The following is a 20,844-nucleotide window of genomic DNA, read 5'->3' on the forward strand; positions in this document are numbered from 1 at the left end:
GGGGACGTAGTGCTTCGGAAGTGACGGGCTGTCACGGATAGCAGAAACCCTCCTGCTCTCTTCAGTTCATCGAGCTGCTTTAAAAAAAGTTCACACTTTGTTTCTAACTAAAAATAAAATCAGATGTTTGTATTTAAAAAAGGTATTGCCTAAATAGCATGTGTTTGCTGGGCACAGGCACACCTAGTGTAAAACCATTTGAAAATAATTGTGTACTTTGAAAGGTAGGATATACGAAGTGTGAGGAGGCACTGAATTACTTACAAAAACTTAATAAAAGAGATGCCAATTAGACCCAGACAGAAAAACAATGAGAAGTATTGATTTCGCTGAAAATGCACTTTTAAGAAAAAACAAAACTAATTGTGATTTTGACTCAAATTCAGCAAAGATAGATTCAGTCAAATAGGAAAAAAGCAAAAGGTCAAACTGTTTTATTTTGGTGTGTGAAACAAGGTTTTAACTTTTTTTTTCATTTTGAAATAATTTATTCCAATGACTAGGCTAAGGTAATCTTCCAAAATGCTAAATAATCTATCTGATGAAGCAGATTATTCCCCTTGACAGCAATTATCTCAAGGTATTTTTCTGTCACTGAATGTTCTGAAGTTTTTAGTAGAACTGTTTAGTTTATCCCTTATTTTGGCCACAGAACTGGGAGAAAAAGAACAAAAAACACCATTATTCAGCAGCTCTAACACCAGGTCAAAGGAGAACCTCACTGGAAAACACAGAAGGCAGACAGACACTCTCTAACCGAGTGTCCAAAGAGGTCAGCACGGATGTTTGCTCCCCGAGCCACCAGCCTGTGGGTGCCACCAGGGCAGGACACAGCCGGCGGGCAGCGGTGCGGCGGTGGTGCTGGTACTCGGCGTGCCACACACAAGGCCTTTGCCAACAACGACCGTGTAGCTGAGGTAGGAGATATCCTGCCACGAACCACTCGGAGGGAGAAACCTGTGTCTGGAAGGTGAATCCAGGGTTGCTCAAGGTGAGATTCAGCCTTGCATAAAGAGACCTCCACTTAAGCTTAATGGACATAGAGCTAACCTTCCTTCATCAGCAATGGCATGGGGAAATCTGGGTTTGCACAGCGCTGCAGTAATGAATAGAAACAAGCTCTGTACTGGGTAGGGGAGATGAGCATCTGTTGGCAGCATCTGAGGCCACTTCAGAGACATTTGTGGGTTGGGCGAACTCCTCCTGCACCGCCATACCTGTGCCTGCAGAATGCTGCCAGGGGAAAGGAGGCAATTTGATGTCAGGACAAGTCCCAGGGAGCTGCCTGGGGCTCACAGTTTGGCATGAAGAGGTTACTGCCAGACCTTCACAGAGCTTTCTAGGAAGAAATGGTGTTTTATACCCCCGTTTCCCACACAGTGGGATCAATGGGCTTCCAGCAGTGGGGCAGGGGCTGGAGAGACGAGCTGCAGCTGGCAGATGCCCGGCCAGTGTGCTTTTGTATTTTGAAGAGGAAAAATAGAATGGAAGAGAGGGAAAGGTTAAAAATATGGAGTTTATGAGGGGTTTTAAAGGGGTTATACATAGAAGCTCTCAACTTCCTGCAGTTGGGGAGGAAAAAGAGAGAAAGCGGATGATTATAGCAAGACTTTGGGTGCTTGGAGGATGGAAACATGCTTGGAGTTTCCCACAGCATACAGCCATGTAGAGGTATTCCTGACAGCTCAACATCACAGCAAGAGCAGATACAGAGAGCATACATTTGGGGTCAGACTAGGAGAGGCAGCACAGGGATTCCTGGAAGGACATCTCTTATCGCTCCTCTGGAGAGCATGAAGCAGCCAAAAATAATTACCTATGTCACAGCTACGCACTGGGTTAACATGCTGGTATTAAACCTAATCTATTAGATTGATGCAATCCCATAGAAACACTTTTCCTGCAATTTAAGAGTGGCTTAACACATTCCTAATGAACAGAATCTGTGATAGACCTGACTAAAGCTGGAAAAAAAATAATGAATCTGGATTAACCCCAATAAAATAACTTGTTCTCAGACTCTTTTGCACCCCTCTAACCAGAATGACATTTAAAAAAATGTATTAAAACCAGAGCAAAAACCGTAAGATCACTCAACGGCAAAAAGGAAGCAGAAGATGGAGCAGGGTCCTCCGTGTGAAAGTGATGAGCACTGTGACGGGAAGCCCCAACCACCTGTATTGCTTGCAGCTCTTCACAGGGCTGTCTCCTGGCTCCCAGCCGCTGCAGGCACTGGCTGCACAAGGGAGCAGGGGAGGAGAGGAGAAGCTGGATGAGCTGCCTGTTACATGACTGAGTCTGTCTGACTTGCTATCAAATAAGACTAAAAACGGAGATTGCTTGCTCACAACCACACACAGTTTCTGACGTCATTTTCGGTTTTGAGAAGTCTGATCTAACCCCGCATTATGCAACTGTTGAATATTCCACGCTGGCAAAGTCTAATTTTCACACGCCTACATGCTATGTACCTGATTTTTATTTTTATTTTTAAATATCAACAGCCTACAGCATTTTTTTTAAGAGACTTAAATGGTCATACTGGTTGTAAAAGGTCCTAGCTTCACATCTGTTGTTTAAAAGGATTAAAAGCAAAAATACAAAAAACTCCAGTCTATACAACAGGCAATGTGGTAACACAACAGTAACAGATGAAATGAAAACTCAAGGGACAATTGGAAACCAAATCTATCTCCAGCACGTGGGTTATATGCCCATGTGCAAAAATTATTCAATGCATGTCTCATGTATAACCCACCTGTCTTTTAAAGGTCACTTTTATAATAGAGATGTGCTGAGAATTAAAAACAAACAAACAAACAAAAACAACTAAGAACAATATGCAAACAGCACGGCATGGCGACTTCATATGAGCCACTGCTGGAAAGCACTAACCAGGTGCTTAACCAAGCTTTCACCTGATAGAAATAAATAATAACATCCCCTAATCAGAAGTTCTTTCCTGAATGAATTCAGATGCTGTATGAACAGAATCTCAAACCAGGATACAGAGAAAGAAAAGAGAGAAGCTGAGGCAGTCCTAGGGATAAAAGCAAAACTTGGGCTGAATTCTCTTCCCTGGTCCTCTGTACATCAGCTGGTGATGCAGAGAGCATCCTTCTTGCTGGAACCTGATGTACGACCTTGCATTACTCAAAATGTATTTAGAGCTGCTGAATAATCAGTGAGAGACTACAACCCTTTCTGCCTTTGGGGTTGTTTGTTGTTTTTTTTTGACAGTCTAACTTTGTGACTAACACCCACCCCCTATTCCCTGAGGGGAGAATGCAGAAATCATAGGAAAGAAAGACTTTGGGTTTCATGCAGTCATTACCTGCAAGTCTCCTGGGCAGGAAGCTGTTTCTGAATAACACCCTTCCTACCAACTTTGTGACGCTTTTCACATCAATGTCTCCTGATCTACCACTGTGGAAACTGAACAGCAGTGATCGAGGTGCACAGAGGTGCATGTGCCCTGCATACAAAGCAGCAGTACGACTCCTTCCAAAATAAATATCTGGTCCCAAGACACAGGTGTGCATTTTTCAGATACACACAGTGACTGAACTATACAGGTTCAAAACTGAGGGCCAAAGAGAGATGCTATCTTGCTAAGCAAGGGAAGCTGTCCTTTCCTACTGGTTAAGATGCTTGCCTTGAAGTAAGAGCTGGAATTCATTTCTACACTGTCAACTTTGCATGGACCCAGGCAAGCACATGCTACCTGAATCGAAGGATACATGAAACCCTCCGGATTTTTTCTGCGAATCAGGCCTGATTGACATGGTCCCTAAAGATACTGGTATGTGTGTGAAGTGATTTACTTGACTGCAGCTCATCACAGGCACATTTTACCAGGTTGATTTACAAACTGCAGGAGCTCCATCTAATCTTCTCTCCGCTCCGCCAAGGAATAAAAGTGTATGTTGCTAGGAGCGCTGATAGTCCGGACAAGAAAAAGACTTGTTTTCTGTTTCTATGGTTGCAACAGCCCTTAAGAAAGATATAAATTTCCCTGCAACAACTAACTGCATATTCATTTTAAGGTAGATCTAGTTCCAGATTCCTGAGACAGAACCCTCTACCTGTTCCCAACCCCACAAAGCCAGAGCAGCAATATAGAAAGTTTCTAATCTCAACAGAATTCAGTGAGCAGCACGATTGGTTTGGAAAACATATAAACAAACAAACAAAAAACAAAAACCCAAAATAACCCACAGCAAATTTTCAGCCTCTATGTACAAAAACAATGCAAACAGGTGGAACATTCTAGTTATATTTTGTAAAACACATGTTTGAGATCAACAAAACATCAAACATCCAGACGCTAGATTACAAAAATCTATTGCCATCTAGTTGTCAACCCCAAGTTTAGACAGTCCTTGTCGGAAATCGTGTAATTCATCTATTTTCCCGTCTAGTACATCTAAAAAATTCTTTAATTCAGTTTTAAGGTTGGTCTGCCTATGTTTGCTCTCTTCAACTTCTGTCCTTAGTGTTCTGACTTTCTCTTCAAGATCTTTGTTCTTATTCTCAGCATCCTTAAAGACAAAAAAGACAGTAAGATGAATCATAGAGAAGAATGATGAGCAGCATTTAACAGAGTAAAGCAACAAATGGCACCAGATCAGAAAAGTTTGCTTCAACTTCTGCAAACTGATTAACACAAGCACCTCTGAAGCAACTGACAAGTGCTAGTCAGATTAAAGGGAAAAAAAGCCCACGCAGGAAAGGACACATTAAGTGGAAAAGATGCTTTGCATCAGATTTTGTCATTTGGTTGATATCTTAAAATTCAGCTGGATTTAAATCACACACTGTGCATATATTTCTGTCATTGCTACACTTGGAGAATTAGACACTGTGCCAGCAATTACATACAGAATTATCTATGGCGGTTTAGCCTTCAAAAACAAGCTTTAGAAAACACTGCCCAAGGAATAATATTGCTTTATTCAGTATTTTGGGATTTAGTGGTACTTTTTTGAAGTTCTGCATCGCCTCTGTGCGAGTGCTCAGGCATGCTGTGGGGCAGCCCGGTAACACTTCCCTTGCTGCATTTTGCTCCTGCTCTTGAGCTGTCCTGCCTGTTCTCAGTTTCATGAGTGTAGGCACATGCCTACTCTCCCCAAAAGCCAGAGGCATCATACTTTACCACGCTGAAGCAAACCTTCTGCAGCACACCAGCCACCCTTCAGCAGCCTTCTGACTGACTTTACATCACTTGGATTATTAGAGCGGTGGCATGATTGATTGGATGTGATTTCGTTCATGAGCCTGCTTATATGTGCCCTCCTTCCATGTATTAATTTATTGCACTTAAGCAAGCCCTGATTAACAAGCATAGGCCATGGCAAGCCCTGCGCCCTGCTGGGTGCGACCACCTCCAGCAGAGCAGCACTGATGGGACGGAGCCATGCAGCAAGCAAACGCGGCCTCCCAGGAACTTTGTCCCTGGTGGTACACAGCTATGCTCATCTATGCTTCTTTCCTAAAAGCCTTCCCTGGTGCCACCAGGACGATTAGCTGCAGGTCTTGGTGTGCTGCTCAGCACAGGCAGCTGCTGGCAGCTTTGCCAGCGTGGATCAGTGGAAATATGGGATGGGGAATAGCCTGGAATTGTCAGGAGAGAGATGTAACATGAACCTGGGTGAACCAATCTGTGCAAACAGCAAGGCAAAGAAAGAGAGTTATTTATTTATTCCTTTGCTGGGAAAGGCGTGGTGAATTTTGCAAGGAATTAGTATTTTTTGGTTTTGCAAAATGGAGCTCTTTGCCTTCAAATCTTGAAGTCTGAACAGAGAAAAACATGTAGCTATAAGGAAGAAAATAGATGAATCAAGTATATGATAATTAATTTCATTGCTAAACTGTACCTGTAATTGTTGAGATACAGATTCACATTCTGACATTAGCTGTGGTATAATTTCACCCTGCTTTCGGAGCTCTTCCAGTTCCTTTGAAAACATGAAAGAAAAATAATTAATGCAAGCTTCAATTTAAAACATAATGAAAATTTGAGAATATGAAAGGACTTTGCATATTTTACTGTACTCTGCACAGTATTTGGATGTAAAATAATCAAAATAGCATGTCTGCATTCAAAAACACATGCTAATTTTCTGCTAGAATACATTTTTTGCTGTATTTTTGACTTTGTTCTTCTACAACAGACAATGTAATCCAATATCTAGCATGAATGCCATTAATTATATTAATGAAATCTTAACCTAAAACACATATCCATGCAAAAGATGCATTCAATAGGAGGGAAATCTGAAGTGCTGTAATGCTACAAGCAATTTATAGATGGTAGCAAAGAGCAAATTAGACATGAATTTTCAATGATATGTGGCAGCAAAAAAGACCAGTGAAATTATGAGCTGCATGTAGAGAGGCATCATTACAGAGCACAGCTGTGATGGGCTCTTCACTGTCGCACAGAACTGAGCAACACCTCCCCAAATTTGTGTCCTATTTGGGCATTGCTATCAAAATGGAGAGAACTAGCTGAAAGGGGTTCATGAAAAGAGCAACGTGACTTGAGAGGAGACTGTGTCTCTGGTGGAGTGCTGACTATGTTAACACCACAAATGAACACCACCGAAGTGGGTAGCAGGGAAAGACTAAGAAAGCCTGTGTATTTTGCAGGATTGTCAGAGTGAAAAGCACATTTGCAGGCTCAAGAGAAACTCTGCCTTGAAGAAAATGCAAGATTCTCCTGCAAAAACTCTGCCCACATGGGTCATGGTCTCAAGAGCAAATGCGGGTGTGTTGACACAGCACAGCAAAACCATTCCCTTCCTAAAGGCAGACTACTTGGCTATGAAATGTAATTTCTTTCACAACAGGTGAACTTACAGCATGATACGAGTGTAACGATACACAGTTCATGCTCTTCCTCAGAGCCAGACAGTAATGCTTTCGATACTTAGAGTGGTGTTATTAAAAGGATAGAGAAGGACTATTTACTTGGGTAGGTAATGATAGGAGAAGGGAGAATGGTCTTAAACTAAAAGAGGGGAGATTTAGATTAGACATTAGGAAGAAATTCTTCACTGTAGGTGGAGGGAGGCATTGGATCAGGTTGCCCAGAGAAGCTGGGGATGCCCCATCCCTAGAGGTGTTCAAGGCCAGGCTGGACGGGGCCTTGGCCAACCTGATCTAGTGGGTGGCGTCCCTGCCTATTGTGGGGGGGGTTGGAACTCGATGAGCTTTAACGTCCCTTCCAACTCAAGCCATTCTATGATTGTATGTTTTGCCAAAAGCTGAATAAATTAGTTTCTTTTTGGGAAACTCTCTAATTCCAACTCTAAATGTTTTTATTTTTTCCTCCCAATTTTCCAGCATTAGTTTACATTCACATAAAAAGACACATCACTTAATACTATAGATTTTTTGTAAACTGCACTGAATAATTTGTTTAACTGATCTAAGAGTAATTATATCCAGGCAATATCCCAGCCACTGATATGGGGAAGGAAAATGTAATTTACTTTTTATTTTGAGATATATGTTCCCATGTGCATATATATGTGTGTGTGTGTATATATACACATAATACCTGGGAGCTCACGTTAAAATATAAATATACCATACTACATATACTATCATACTGTATATGTACTACATATAGTATGCATTTGCATATATATATTATATATATGGTATATGGTATACAGTATATGGTATATAATATATATGTCTATACAAATATTTCAATAGATAGTTTTGCCCTGCTCTCATGTCTTTACATCTCTCTCCTCATTTCCTACATGAAGAGAGTATCAGCAGTTCTTCCCACACAGCAACATCCGTGAGCGGACTTCACGCTGGTTTGAATTGCAAACCATGAAAAGGTCACTTATGGGTGGTTTAGAACTAATCAAGAACCTGCTAATATAAGTATGCAGTTGGAAAACAAGTTAATATATTGCCACTGTAAATGGATGATAGGCTGTGATATTCACAAGTCAATTGATTTTCTGGTTCATTTGGTACCACATAAATGTAAATCTTGAGGAAAATGCTAGCAAATAAGGGTTATTATACATGCTATTACCACAGGAAGGCTGAGAAGAAAGCATGACATTTTCCTTTGAAATATGGTGCTGAAAACCATATTATATTTATAACAGTGCATCAAAATCCATCTCCCTAAACTATTTCCTTGTGCCATCTTAAAGCCCCTTAACAGTACTGCTTTTAAGAGCACCAGCTGAGATGCTGTAATGGCACATGGCAAACTTTACTGCACCTGCTGACAGCTTTTTCTCTTCAGCCAGCACAGAGCATTTGGTCACTGTAATGAAGGAAAAGACAAGGATCCCATTATTTTCCCCACTGTTCAGGGGCTCCAAGCCATCAACATCATTCTCCTTAGAAAAATGACCACCCTGTACGTCAAAAATGACAAACTGAGGTACTCAAAATGAATCTGAATTTCTCACTCCTGGCATTAGTCTTGAGATCAGAGGGACCGTAAAATGGCAAAGCTGAAGCATACGAGCCATCCGGGAAAAAAAAATAAAATAAAAAGAAAAATAAAAAGGAAAAGAAACGAGGATCTGTTACGCAAATGCCCAGTTGCTTTGTAAATGATGTCTTTTTAATGACAAGACCCCCTGCTCCTGATGTCTGAGGGAACACAGTACGTAGGCACCGGCAACCAAGACTGTTCTCAGTGGACATCTGTCTGGCTTGGGGCAACTTGTTTCACCACTCCAGCTCTTCTATTAGGAGTAACGCACTGCGTACAGCAACCACCAAAATAGTGTGCTGTCACAGCACATAACGCATCATGAAACGAAGACCTGAGGAACTCTACCAAACTATTGCTGAAGAGTTCCGCCCAGAAAATCTAGAAACCGGCAACACCCCAGACTTTGGGCTTTTTCTGGCTGTAGGTGAGTCAGTTCATAAATCCACATCCATAGTGAGAAGCAGACAGACCAACTCAAACTCTGAAATATATGCCTGCTCTGTTATTGTGGCACTTACCAGCTCTTTGTCTTGAAGCTCTGTTTCCAGCTCCTGGAGACGTCTGCTCAGCTGTGCATTTCTCTCCTTCTCTTTATTTATTTCATTGCACTGCTCCTCCAGTTCTTCAATCTTTAAGAAATGTCAGACAACAGGTGAAATATTCAGTTTTCTGAAAGTCTGGGGCAGATCATGGCTGACGTGAACAAGCATTGCTCCACTGAGCATAGGGAAGTGCAGACAAATTTAGCTGTCATGGATCTGTTTCCTAGATCATAGCACTTGATTACTGCAACAAAATCATCACTTCTTGCCTTAGAAAGAGTCCATGTACACATCCACGAGGGAGCCATGGGGCTGTGTTTACTCTCTTGCACACAGTATCTCATATAATTACCCAAGGATGTGCACAACACGGAGCTGCTAATGTAAGTGGGGCTGGGGATAAAATCTACACTTCATTTCTGTGAAACCAGCACAGGATGGTAACGGTGGGCTTTCTTAACGCAGCAAGGAGAAGAAATCTCTCCTGCACTCCCAGTTTTGCCTCCTCAGGGGTTGCTTGTCATTCTGGCTGCAGTAAGAGAGACAGGGCATCCAACCCTCGCTGGCAGAACCAGCTGGGAGCAGTGTTTGCCCTGCTGCTCCCTTGCCCGGGGACCTGCTTTGCTCCTCCTGTGCTTCCCTTTCCCTCTCTCCAGACATCGCTCCTGGGAGCTGCACTTCCCACAGGCTGATGGACCAGCTCATTAAAGTGTGTATTTTAATTCTCAGCTTCACGCTGCTTTGGGATTATAACTTCACTCATTTAAAGGTAGAGCAATATGCAAAAAATGCTGACCCAGTTAATGAAGGGGAAGGAGCTTCCCAGGGCACTGCAGCGGGGCCGTGTGAGTGCCTGGTGAGGAGGAACCTACGTGGGGAAAGGCTGAGATAAACCTCTCTGCATGCAGAAAGACAGTGTGTTGTACAAACAGTGCTGCTGCACAGTCTGGCTAGTCACCAGCATTGTGACTTTGCAGCAGTAGCAAGGTGGTGCTTTGATAATCTCTTCATATCTAGGCTACAGCTACTGAGAAGTGGCATATTTCCTTGGGTAATGTTGGCGAGGACAACTCTGCAACCGTACAGAAAAGTAAAAAGCTACACTGCAACTTATACTGTTTTCTTACAACATGCTGTTCCAGGCTTTCACTTCTCCCCTACCCAAAAAGAAGCTGGATGGAGGAACCTAAATCTTCTAACAATTAATATTGTTTGTGTTACATCAGCTAACATAGCTCCGATTTGATCTCTGAATTACAAACTGTGCACTCCTAAAACACACACTAATAGGCAGAGAATATCTGCCTGGGGAAAAGGTTGCTTCGTGGGGAATTTCAGTGCTGACAGACAGCCCAGGTCACTGCTGAAATACTATTTGCAGCCTACTGACATACAAAAAGATATGAAATTCCTTCCTTGAAAGCAAACGCTAAGCAAACAAAAATCCTCAGCAGACTGATACAACCTGATCTCTACACCACGTCCCAGAGAGCCACATAAGCAGACAGGGAAAGGATGCAGCTTTTCCAAAGAAGTCAGAGATGGATAGCATGAAGTGATCCCTGCAAGTGGTGCTCAAGGAAACCAAGCCCCCCCCCCGTGCTCAGGCTGGTGCCTTCACTATGTGGGGCTGACACCAGCTCCTGGCAGACAGCACGGTGTTATTGAGGAGCAGTGCCAGTGAATACTCTAAACTGCAGCTTTACTTTACTTAAACTTCTCAGCTGTTCTCTGTTTCAGCTGATGCTCTCTCCTATTGTTACACTACTCAGAAATGTGCTCTATAATGGAGGGGAGCAGGCTTTTGCTGATGTTCTCTTGCAGGTTTCTGGACAAGATGTGCCCAGCATTAGCACCAAAGCACCAGGCTCTCAGCCCAGTCCTGGCTGCACCCTGCTGCAGCAGCTTCCATCCTTGCTGCCCACTGCCAGGCCTGGCATTATTGCTGTGTGGTTCTCAGCTTGGCCTCACATGGGTAACCATGCCATGACTATGCCTTCTGCTCACTCACCCTGTGGCAGTATTGAAGCGAGCTTTGAAAGACATATGCAGCTGTAATCCTGCTTTTACCACGTCTATCACCCTGGCCAGCAACCCAGCTGACACCAAGTTGCCCAAGCCAAGAGGCTGGGAGCTCCATGTGACACAGCAGCACGTGTCCTCCTGCTGATCCCAGCCCCTTGAACTCCCCTGCCTGCTGCCTTAGCTCCCCCAGACTGCTTTCCTTTCAAAGACAGGGTCTGTCCCACACACACATGAATAGACAAAGCAGCAGAAATGCTAGAGAAAGAGTAATGAAGGGAGTAACTAACACAGAGAGATGTGTGTGCTCTGCCCCAGGGGAGACAAGGGAAGCACATAACAGTGTTCAAAGTGCCCTGGAGACAACTTTCCCAATTTCCTTTAAGGCTCTCACTACAGACACCTTCTCTCCAGAACAGACATTTGTATCCATGTCTTCAAACCCACAAATTTGAACTTGATGGCTGCATCTCAGTGTTGGCACTATTTTTGGCTACTCCCATCAAACAAAACTGCTGTGCCTTGGCTTGCTGGCGCTGACAAAGAGCAGAGCACAAGGATGCCCTGGCACCCCCTTGCAGCAGCCAGCATGGGGCTACCTTGATCCTGAGCTGGTCGTTCTCCTCCTTGCAGGCTGAGAACTGCTTCTTCCAGTGCTCTATGCTGGCGGCCGACTCCTGCAGCGCTGTGGTCAGCCTGGCGTTGCTCTCCCTCAGCGTCTGCAGCTCCGTCTCCCACTTCTTTACGTTGGAGGAACTGGGAAGGACAGGACATCATTAGGTGCACTGAGCATTAATCCTGTGTTATTACTCTCTGCCTGTCTACAAACTCATCCACTGGTGGTGGTACATGTTTGCTGCCATAACATCAAAGCATCCTCAGATGTACACAACTGCCTCTAGTATTACCCACCTAAGGAGAACATAAGCCTTGATTTGACTCCTGGCAATACAGAGGGATCCACCAAACCCAGCAGCAGAGACCTGTGCATCTGGAACAACAGTGCTGCAGCCCAAGCAGGCTGTTGGGCTAAGCCACCACCTGAGATCTCCACTGTCTACAAGCAGGGGCTCTACCCTGGCTTTGAGCACGTTCCCTGCTGCCCTGTGGAGATGAGAGCTGGGTCTTGTGGTGCTTCGACCACACTTGAGGCCTGGGTGCGTGGCAGCTCACAGCAGGGCAACGCTACCTCTTGTCGAGCAGTGCTGGGATCCTTCAGCATGGGCCATGTCAGGGGGTGGACGCCACATATAACTGCTTTGTTTATGCTCAGCCTTAAATAGAAAAGCGTTACACAATGCTGGAAAATGAAACTACTCATTCCCCAAAGCTTCAAGCTACCGTGCAGAGCCAGAGATCCAGGAGTGAATGGAGGCTCTGAAAGTCCTCCCACACCAGCTGCTGCATGTCTGTGGAGGCGTCTTCAGCAGGAAGAGTGAGCAAGCCTTACGATTTCAAACAGGTTTGGTTGTTGAAATGTCCATAAAGCGATGATGTATTTTAAGTGTATTATGTGCAACCTTAGAGCAGATCACTCTGTAACGCTGCTCATGCCACTGCTGCCTTAGTTTTTAAAAGGCTTTATAAGAGTAACTCAATCCTGATGTATTTTCTTTCCATTCACACACAAGAGGCAGGCAAGGCAATAAGATCCCAGAAGAGCATTGCAATATTTTAATGTTACAGCTTTGCATATTCTGCCCCCTGTGCTTTCACTGTGGCAGCAAATTACTCTTCTCAGTATTTCCAATAATTTATCAAAGTAAATAGCAAAATATGTGACTTCAAGAGGCATTGTCTGCAGCTTCAGAAACATCTCCCTAAGACTTCTAAACAGCCCAGTGAAACTATATTTTTCACTTCAACTTTTTAAGGTGGACCTCTTTAACAGTTTTAAATATCCCGATCTACTTGCACTGAAGCAGACATAGCAAACTCAAAGAGGAAGAGCAGACTGTTTTCCCATGTTACCAGTAGTAATTGCTCGTAGGTGTCATTTCTGTAGCTCTAAAACTCTGCAAACAAAGGTGGAGTATGAGTTGGCATCACCAGAGTGGAAGAGATCTTATCTCATCATGAACCAGATCAGGAAAAATGTAAATATCTCCCAATCAGACACCAGGAGGTACTTACTAAAATCTGCTCATTCATTCTTTCTGCTGCATCATTTTAAATTAATGCAATTACATTTGAATAATTTCTGTTAATACCCTTAGCCATCAGATAATTACAGCATGCTATTTCGATGCAATTAAGGTATTAAAGGAACCTCACCTTTGGGCTAGAGCAATTTTTAGTTTATCATTCTCAGACTTGAGATGTGTCTCAGCAGGACCACCATGTGATGCCTTCTCATCATCTGTCCCATTCACACTAGATGCTCGAGTGGAAGATGGTGTTTCACGTCCAGATTCCTGCAGCACAACACCCAGATTAACAGGGGGCTTCTTTCTGCCTCCCACATTACCTAGGTTGCCTAGAGGCAGCACAACTTGCATGCAATGGCTACATGCAACAGGAGGATGGTGTGTTTTCCTTTGTGTCAGCTAAAAAAGGGTCCTGCAGGTCAATGTGTCAGTGCAAGTAGGTATGAGTGAGCAGGACAGATAATGTCCTCCGTAAGAACTGCAAAACCGTTCTCTTTAAACAGAATGAAAGAATGATAATGATTCACAGAACAGAAGTTTCAAATGTTCAATAATAATAATAATACAAAATCTTGTATGTTTTAATTTAAATGTCTTGTGGTTTCTAAAGGGTTTTGTTTGTGTTTTTTAAGATAATGAACAATATGGTACCCCTGAAAGCACACAAAGACCAAACAAATACATACAAGATACTGCTACTCCAAATATTTTACTTTCACATACTGCTTGGTGCTGACCATGAATGCAGAACCAGCAGAGAAATGTAAAGGCCATGACCAAAGTCTTTAAAAAACACCAGTATCCAAAGTCAGCCTCTTAGAGCTGTACTTGGGGACCCCACCAAGGAGGCTGGTTGCAGGAGTGAATATTCAACATATTTTTTCTAAATACACAGCTGAATTTCCTGAACAAAATTAATCTAACCTTTCTCCAAATACCAGCACAGGCCAAGTGCTCCCACTGAACCAGGGCTCATTCTTGGCTAATGCAGTGCTCATGAAATTACAGTAAATTGATTACAGAGAGACTGGGACAACACTCAATTTCCTCAGTTTGTAAGAAACCCAGCTCTCACTGGACACAGAGGCACTTGGCTTTATTGAGGTGTGCTGCCTAAAAATGTATATTATACAGATTGCAACATAAGCTTCTTCCAGCTACTCACTAAAGCATGGCCTGTTTCTGCACCACAGCTTTCAATTAATCACATCTAGGCAATGAAACACACAATGGCCATGAACAAGCCTCCGCACTGGCAAACTGAACTCCTACAAAAGTAGATTAGACATGACAAAAAGGAATGCCTCAATAAATCTTATTTATTATTTTTTGCAGAACTATGCTGATGAGCTTTCTAGTGACCCAAACTACACGTATCAGTACAAATCGAAGGATGTACAGCTTCTGTTATTAAAAAAAGTTATAACAGTTCAAGAACTGCAGGAAAAAAATACATTTAAATGAAGACAAAGAGCATGGATGGATGAAAAATATTCCTCTGACAATGTTAATGTCCAGCAGCTGACAATTACCTTTGGCAATCTTCATTTGATATACTCTCAGCTTGCTGCCAGAGGCTGGTACAGTCCATTAGAAAATTTAGCTTTAAATTATTTATCCTGTATCCATACAGGTATTAAAGATAAATTACAAACCTGGGAATGATTGCTTGAGGTCTCAATTTTCTCTTGAGATCTGTCTCTTGCTAGTTTGGCAGCCTCTTTCACTTCTTGGAATTTTTCTGCAAACTGGAAAAAGCATAAAAGATACTTATTAAAATGATTTACCATCTATTAAACTGTTCAGATTACTATCTTGATATGGTTCATAGATCTCCAGAAGTGAACAACTAATTTTGATAATTTAAAATTTTTGGCAAGAAAAAGCATTTTAGTTCTTTGGCATGGAGGTACTTCCAAAAGGAACGGTAAAATTGTTTCTAAAAGAGGGACATCTCTGCAGCTCTGGGTGACCATAGTAAAATCCCACAGAGAAAAAGGAGCTATTGGTGCCCCTTGGTATGATGTGGTTTTTATTTCTTCCCCATTGTTTGTTTCAGTCAGTTGATAGTTGAAAGGACATATGATTCCATACTTTCAAGTTTAGTATACCAGATCATGGAATCATATTTGGATAAAAAATTATTATCACTCTTCTGTTCCTAAGAGCAAGTCAATTAAATTAAAGAATGTAAATGAGCTCACTCAGACTTACATTATATCCTTGAATAATTTGGGACACTTATAACAAGATTGTAAACAAAAGCCTGACAAATATCACATTACATAGTCAAGGAATGGGAAGAATCATCCACTTACTATTCTCATTTTCTAACTTTTAGATTTACAGCTGGTATTTAGCATGCTCTCTCCCAGTAAAATACTGGGACTAAAAAGACCGATAAAATCAATCTTCTCCAACTGATCTAAGAGAAATCATACATGCATGTGGAGGTACCTGTATTTTGTGCAGCACACAGAGAATGGAAATTTCCAATAAACACATATCATCCTTAAATCACACGAACAAGCACATCCTTAAAGCCAAGTGAAATTTCAGGTGTCACTTATGAAGAATTGTGGAGTACAGTCTGTAATGATGCTTATAAACGAAGATGGAGCTCTTGAATCCAGCTGTCTTCTATACAACAGCTGGAATTGCATATGCAAGGTATTTAGTTGCTATCTGATGGCATGTGCAGTCCCCTACACACACAAATGACTTGACTACATCTGTAGCTCCATAAAGATCATTAGGAACATCTACTTTACATTTTGGCTTTCCATGATTTAATTCCAACTTTACATAAAGTATCTCCTACTGTGACAAAACAGCTATAGCGTACTGATTATTTCTAAAATACGGTGACAACAGTAAGTTCTACACTTGGGTTTCTTGCAAGTAGTAAAGAGCTGTTTTGAGTCTCTCCTTCACAATAAATCTTTATGGGCAAGTATGAAAAAATTATGAAGGTTCTTCATGGACTATATGAACTACGAAAAACAAACAAAAAGAATTGGAAGTGATCTATCAAAAAATTTTATTTTGCAACTATCTTCATAAAGCACATGGGAGACTGCTGTGAAAAACAATGTGAGCCACGAAGATGAGGACAGTTTTACACAGTTCCATAATAAAAATTGTATATGGCTAAACAAAGCCAATCTTCAATATAAAACTGATGAAGTTCTCTTTGCACAATAGATTTTGGTCATGTCTCCAGTTTACCAACAAGTGTATTTAACACATCTGCTTTTAGAAGCTAGCACCAGTAGGTGGGTTTTTCACCAACTCAAGAGACAGATCTTTGGCTTTAAGAGACAAAATATTACCCTTAATTCTTATCATTGTCATAACGTAAAGACTTCTGTAGCAGAATCTGCAGTGAAAGACGTCTCTGGTTTTTGTTTATCCCATATATTTGGAAGCAGTCCATAAAGAGTTCTGCTGCTGCTCCTTTTTTATTCCTAGCTAATTAATAACTGCTAGATTTTACTCACAGTTTATTTTTGAAAGCTACAGAGGATCACTTGGCTTGCTATGAAATTAAAGGCCTTCGCTTGATTATTCTGCTGAGCGCGGAAACACGATGGTGACAGCCCAAACTTGTGCAGCGTTACCAACACTAATTGCTACACTGACAGAGCAGATGTTCCGGAAACCACCACGATCCTGAGGCCGTCTGTAAGGGGGATGGCAAGACCATGGTATCTGATCACTGGCAGAAATCAGAAAGATGCCATCCCTCCAGTAACTGACTTACTCTGCTGCAAATGCAAATAACTGGCAAGTAATTGATATGAAAAAAAACAACGTGTCAGTTGGCTTTGAGCTATCAAACCATCGCAACAACAGAGAGTGCTTTTAAAACGGGAAATCCTAGTTTAAAAAGAGAAATAGTCTTCTATTTTGTAAATGAAAACTTGATAAATGTGGTCTCAAGAGGCAACAGCATGTGTAAATAAACCAAACCAACTCCAGAAATCATCACACTCCTTCTCCTTTACATCTCTGCTCCCTTCACCTTCCCTCTCCTCCATCCTTTCCTTGGGCAGACAAAGACCAGAGTAGGAGAAGCACCAGCCAAACACCACTTCAGTGGTCCATCGTGGCTACTGATGCATTTCCCATTGCCCTAGGAAGCTGAGGCCAAGCTGCAGAATGGATTTTCAGCTCCCAACACTTGCAAAGCCCTTCAGTCCAAGGACATGGCAGCACACGAGTGCTGGGTGATTATGAGTCTTGGCCAAGGAAATTTAGTGGGGACTCAAAGATGCTATTGTGCATTGCACGGATTATTTAAAAGCTGTTCAAATCTGCAGCCAGCCTGTCACCTGGAGAAATATATATATAGAGAGAGACCTTCTTAGCATTTTATGCATTAAGAAGCATTATTTATGTGCGTGTAAATTTTAAGCTCCTGATCTGGCATTTATGTCTCCTCCTGACAAATCACGGTGGTGTCGGACACGTGGAGCAGCTGCTCCCGCCCGCAGCAGTCCCATGCATATCTCAGTGCCAGGCAGACTGGCAGGGGACGAGAGCATTTGCTGCAGAAAGCAGCCGGGAGCTTGCTGCAGCACAGCAAGAGCACTGCCAGCACGGTCGGGCTGGGGGCGAGGGTGGGCTGCCTGTGCCCTGCCGGGCAAATACCGCACGCCACACGCATAAAACCCGCACGCATCAATCAAAATTTAAGGTCTGGTGCTTCCCAGAAGCCGTCTGTTGTTACTTTACGATGTGCAAAGTCCAAGTTTGCTGGGCTTCTCACCTGTATAAATCTCTGTCCCCATGCCCTTGGCCACCTCCAGCTCCTCAGATTATCATGTCTGTGCCAAAGCACCTTGACTGATAGCAGAAATTTTGCTTAACAGCTTGGTGTGCAAAACACATCGCTACTTTTACAGCATCAGCCCTGCCTCTTCATCACGGCCAGCCGCACCATTAATTCTGTTTTGATTCCTGCTTCAATTTTGGTGTAGCAACGTTTGAGTAATGTCCTGAGACCTTTTTGAGGCATGGGGCAGGAAGGGGGAAAGGTGCTGGAGGGAGGGAAAAGGACCCCGAGCAGGACATTAACTAAAAACACTGGGACTCTCCTGGTCAATGTGAATGGCAATTAGGTTACTAGGTCACTGAAAGCAGTTTTCATTAATGGCTCATGTTTAATTTGAGCTGCTCGTCCCTATAGGTATGGATTAATGCTTAAGTGTCTCCAGGGAGGCAAGGCATTAGAAAGAGGCATTATCTTTTATTAGGCCAGCCAATATGCTTGAAAGTGTATAAGTTTTTAGGCATGCTAACCTCTTCTCATGTCTCATTACTATTCATTGTTTTCAGCAGATATTCTTCAGTTTTATTTACTGATTTATTTATTTTAAGCTAGGGATATTGATCTCTGGTTTAGAGGAGCTTCAGCATGTCCTCCTAACTCCTAGCTAAAAGCTTCAGTTATTTCCAGTAAAGCTGGCAAGCTTTTATTTGTATCTTTTATGAGTGTAATGACATCAGAATAAAATGAAACTTGATTTTACTATTCCCAATACACTTATACTTCTCTAATCCCTTCACCATCTCTGATCTTCTGTACTAATGGTTTAATAATTAAACTGAGGAGCACGATGATAAGGGATATCTTTGTCCCATTGCTTTGCATGGCAGTAATAAGCCAGATTTTCTAACATTTTCCAGACAGACAACTGTCAGATTTTTTTTTTTAATAGATCATTTTAAGCCATTTTCAGAAGTGCCCCTTAAGCCATCTCTCTTCAGTATTCTGGCCAGAAACAGTCTTTCTGCTGGTTTTGAAAGCTTTTCCTGCAAGTAGAAGGCTGTTGTATTGGCAATGGGTCCTTCAGCAGGTCACACTGTGCAAATAGATGTGCAAATGGATCTGGAGGGGATCACAGATGCTCCTGAGGCCCCTGTGCCCACACAGTATGTTTTTTGGATCCGCTCCTGTTTGCCCACATTGTACTGGCCAGTATTGTGGCTGGTATTTCTAACACCAGCATTAAACTTATTCTCAGTGTGTCTTTGGACAGTGTTGGAGAATATGGCAAAATCTCTCATTAGGGTGCAAGGACATCCAAAAGTGTTAATTCTTTCATTTGGATTGTATCATTGTATCATGCTTCTCTGTTACTCAAACCCAACTATTGGCCTACGTCTACTTTAACCCTCCAATATTCCCATGCTGCTTATTTAGCTATTATAAATGCCTCTTTGTCATGGGAATGAAGAATATCCACAGGTGAACTGAGCACCCCTCTACATTTGATTAAGTCTAAGAATCATAAAACATAATTGTCACCAACATCTCCTTTTTTATAAAGTTTTGCACGTGATTGATAGGCTGGCCTTAGCATCCCAGGATAGCAGATTATTGCCATGCCACCTTTATGGATGTCTCAAGTCCAAAAATAAAATAACATGTAAAGTAAACTATGCTTTGCATTTAAGAAACACTTGCAAAAAATAAATTAAAAAACATCCAGTTATTTGCAAGAACTTGCAAGGAAATTGCAAGAACTTGGTAAGATATTTTTAGAATAATAAAATCCTGTAGCAATTCAATTGATTAAAAGTCTTCCTTCAATTCCAGTGGCCTGCCTCTGTTATTTTAGACACTACAAGAAACTTCTAGTTCTCAGGCTTCCTTTTGAATCAAAGCACGCAAGAGGACAGCAGCATGAGAGACTGTGTACCATGCCCAAGGACACAATGTTTAGTTAACTGTTAAAACCTGGTGCCAAGTAGCCATGCTTCAAGTGTCAGCTATGTGCTAGATAAGTAATGCTTTTTTGTTGCACGAACAAAAAAACATCTCAGCCATTTGATGAGCACTTGGCAAGACCACTAATCTAATGACAGAGAGTGTATTTTGAACTGCTGGTTATTCATTACAAGAGGCAGCCCTACGCTTTCCAAGCCTGCTGCTGCAGCCAGTCCCTGCCCCAGAGCAGCACTGTGTTCATACCAAGGTCTGGGTGCAGCTCTGGGGGATGCAGCCACACTTGGGACCAACTCCCTGGCTGCTCATCCCCCAGCTCTGCCCACACGCAGGTGGTTCACTTTGCTTTTAGTGCCACTATCTGCAGAAATGAGCAAATAGGCCAGGGAGATGGCACAAAATCCTTCAGAGCCAGATTGTTTCTGCAAACATCTGGAAACACAAATGCTTTCAGCCATGCTGAGCAAGAGATCAAGATCACCACAGCAGTACTGTTGTCAGTGATCCAATTTAATTTATGGTTTTGACCACGAAGTTTGCTTCTGTACAGCCTGCTTCTGTACATACAGACACTAGAAAAATATAGGAAATAGTCAACTTCCATGAATGAAAAGGACATGCGGAAACATCCAGTCTGGAAGAGGTGGGATGGATGCATGCAATTCTTCACTCTCAGCAAACAAGACAGCCTGTGTGGAAATTCCCCGCGCCCCATTACCTTGGTCAGCTGCTGCTCGGAGGGAAAGCCCAAACCAAACACAGTATTTGCTCTGCTGTCCGCCCACTGGCCGAACTTCTGTGATGTTTTAGTAAAGGTCATGTTGGGTGTGATTGTGCTGTTTATGATCACCTGTTTAGAAACAGATCAAAAAAGGATTAAAAAGCAGAAGCCACATCGGAAATGTATATCCTAGCAAC

At 42.4% G+C, this 20,844-nt stretch overlaps 1 protein-coding gene across 1 annotated transcript in view; it reads right to left on the reverse strand.

The window, feature by feature from the left end:
- Positions 1–1,459: 1,459 nt before the first annotated feature.
- HOMER2 (homer scaffold protein 2) overlaps positions 1,460–20,844 on the reverse strand; it is a 56,707-nt gene continuing 37,322 nt past the window's right edge. Inside the window, exons 3-9 of the mRNA XM_032194514.1 lie at positions 20,645–20,776; positions 14,849–14,941; positions 13,321–13,460; positions 11,646–11,802; positions 9,001–9,111; positions 5,877–5,957; positions 1,460–4,541 (exon numbers count right to left, since the gene is read on the reverse strand). Of these exons, the coding sequence (XP_032050405.1) occupies positions 4,353–4,541; positions 5,877–5,957; positions 9,001–9,111; positions 11,646–11,802; positions 13,321–13,460; positions 14,849–14,941; positions 20,645–20,776 (903 nt within the window). The 3' untranslated portion in view covers positions 1,460–4,352. The remainder of the gene's footprint in view (positions 4,542–5,876; positions 5,958–9,000; positions 9,112–11,645; positions 11,803–13,320; positions 13,461–14,848; positions 14,942–20,644; positions 20,777–20,844) is intronic.

This window comes from Aythya fuligula, chromosome 11 (assembly GCF_009819795.1).
Source record: "Aythya fuligula isolate bAytFul2 chromosome 11, bAytFul2.pri, whole genome shotgun sequence".
NCBI lineage: Eukaryota > Metazoa > Chordata > Aves > Anseriformes > Anatidae > Aythya > Aythya fuligula.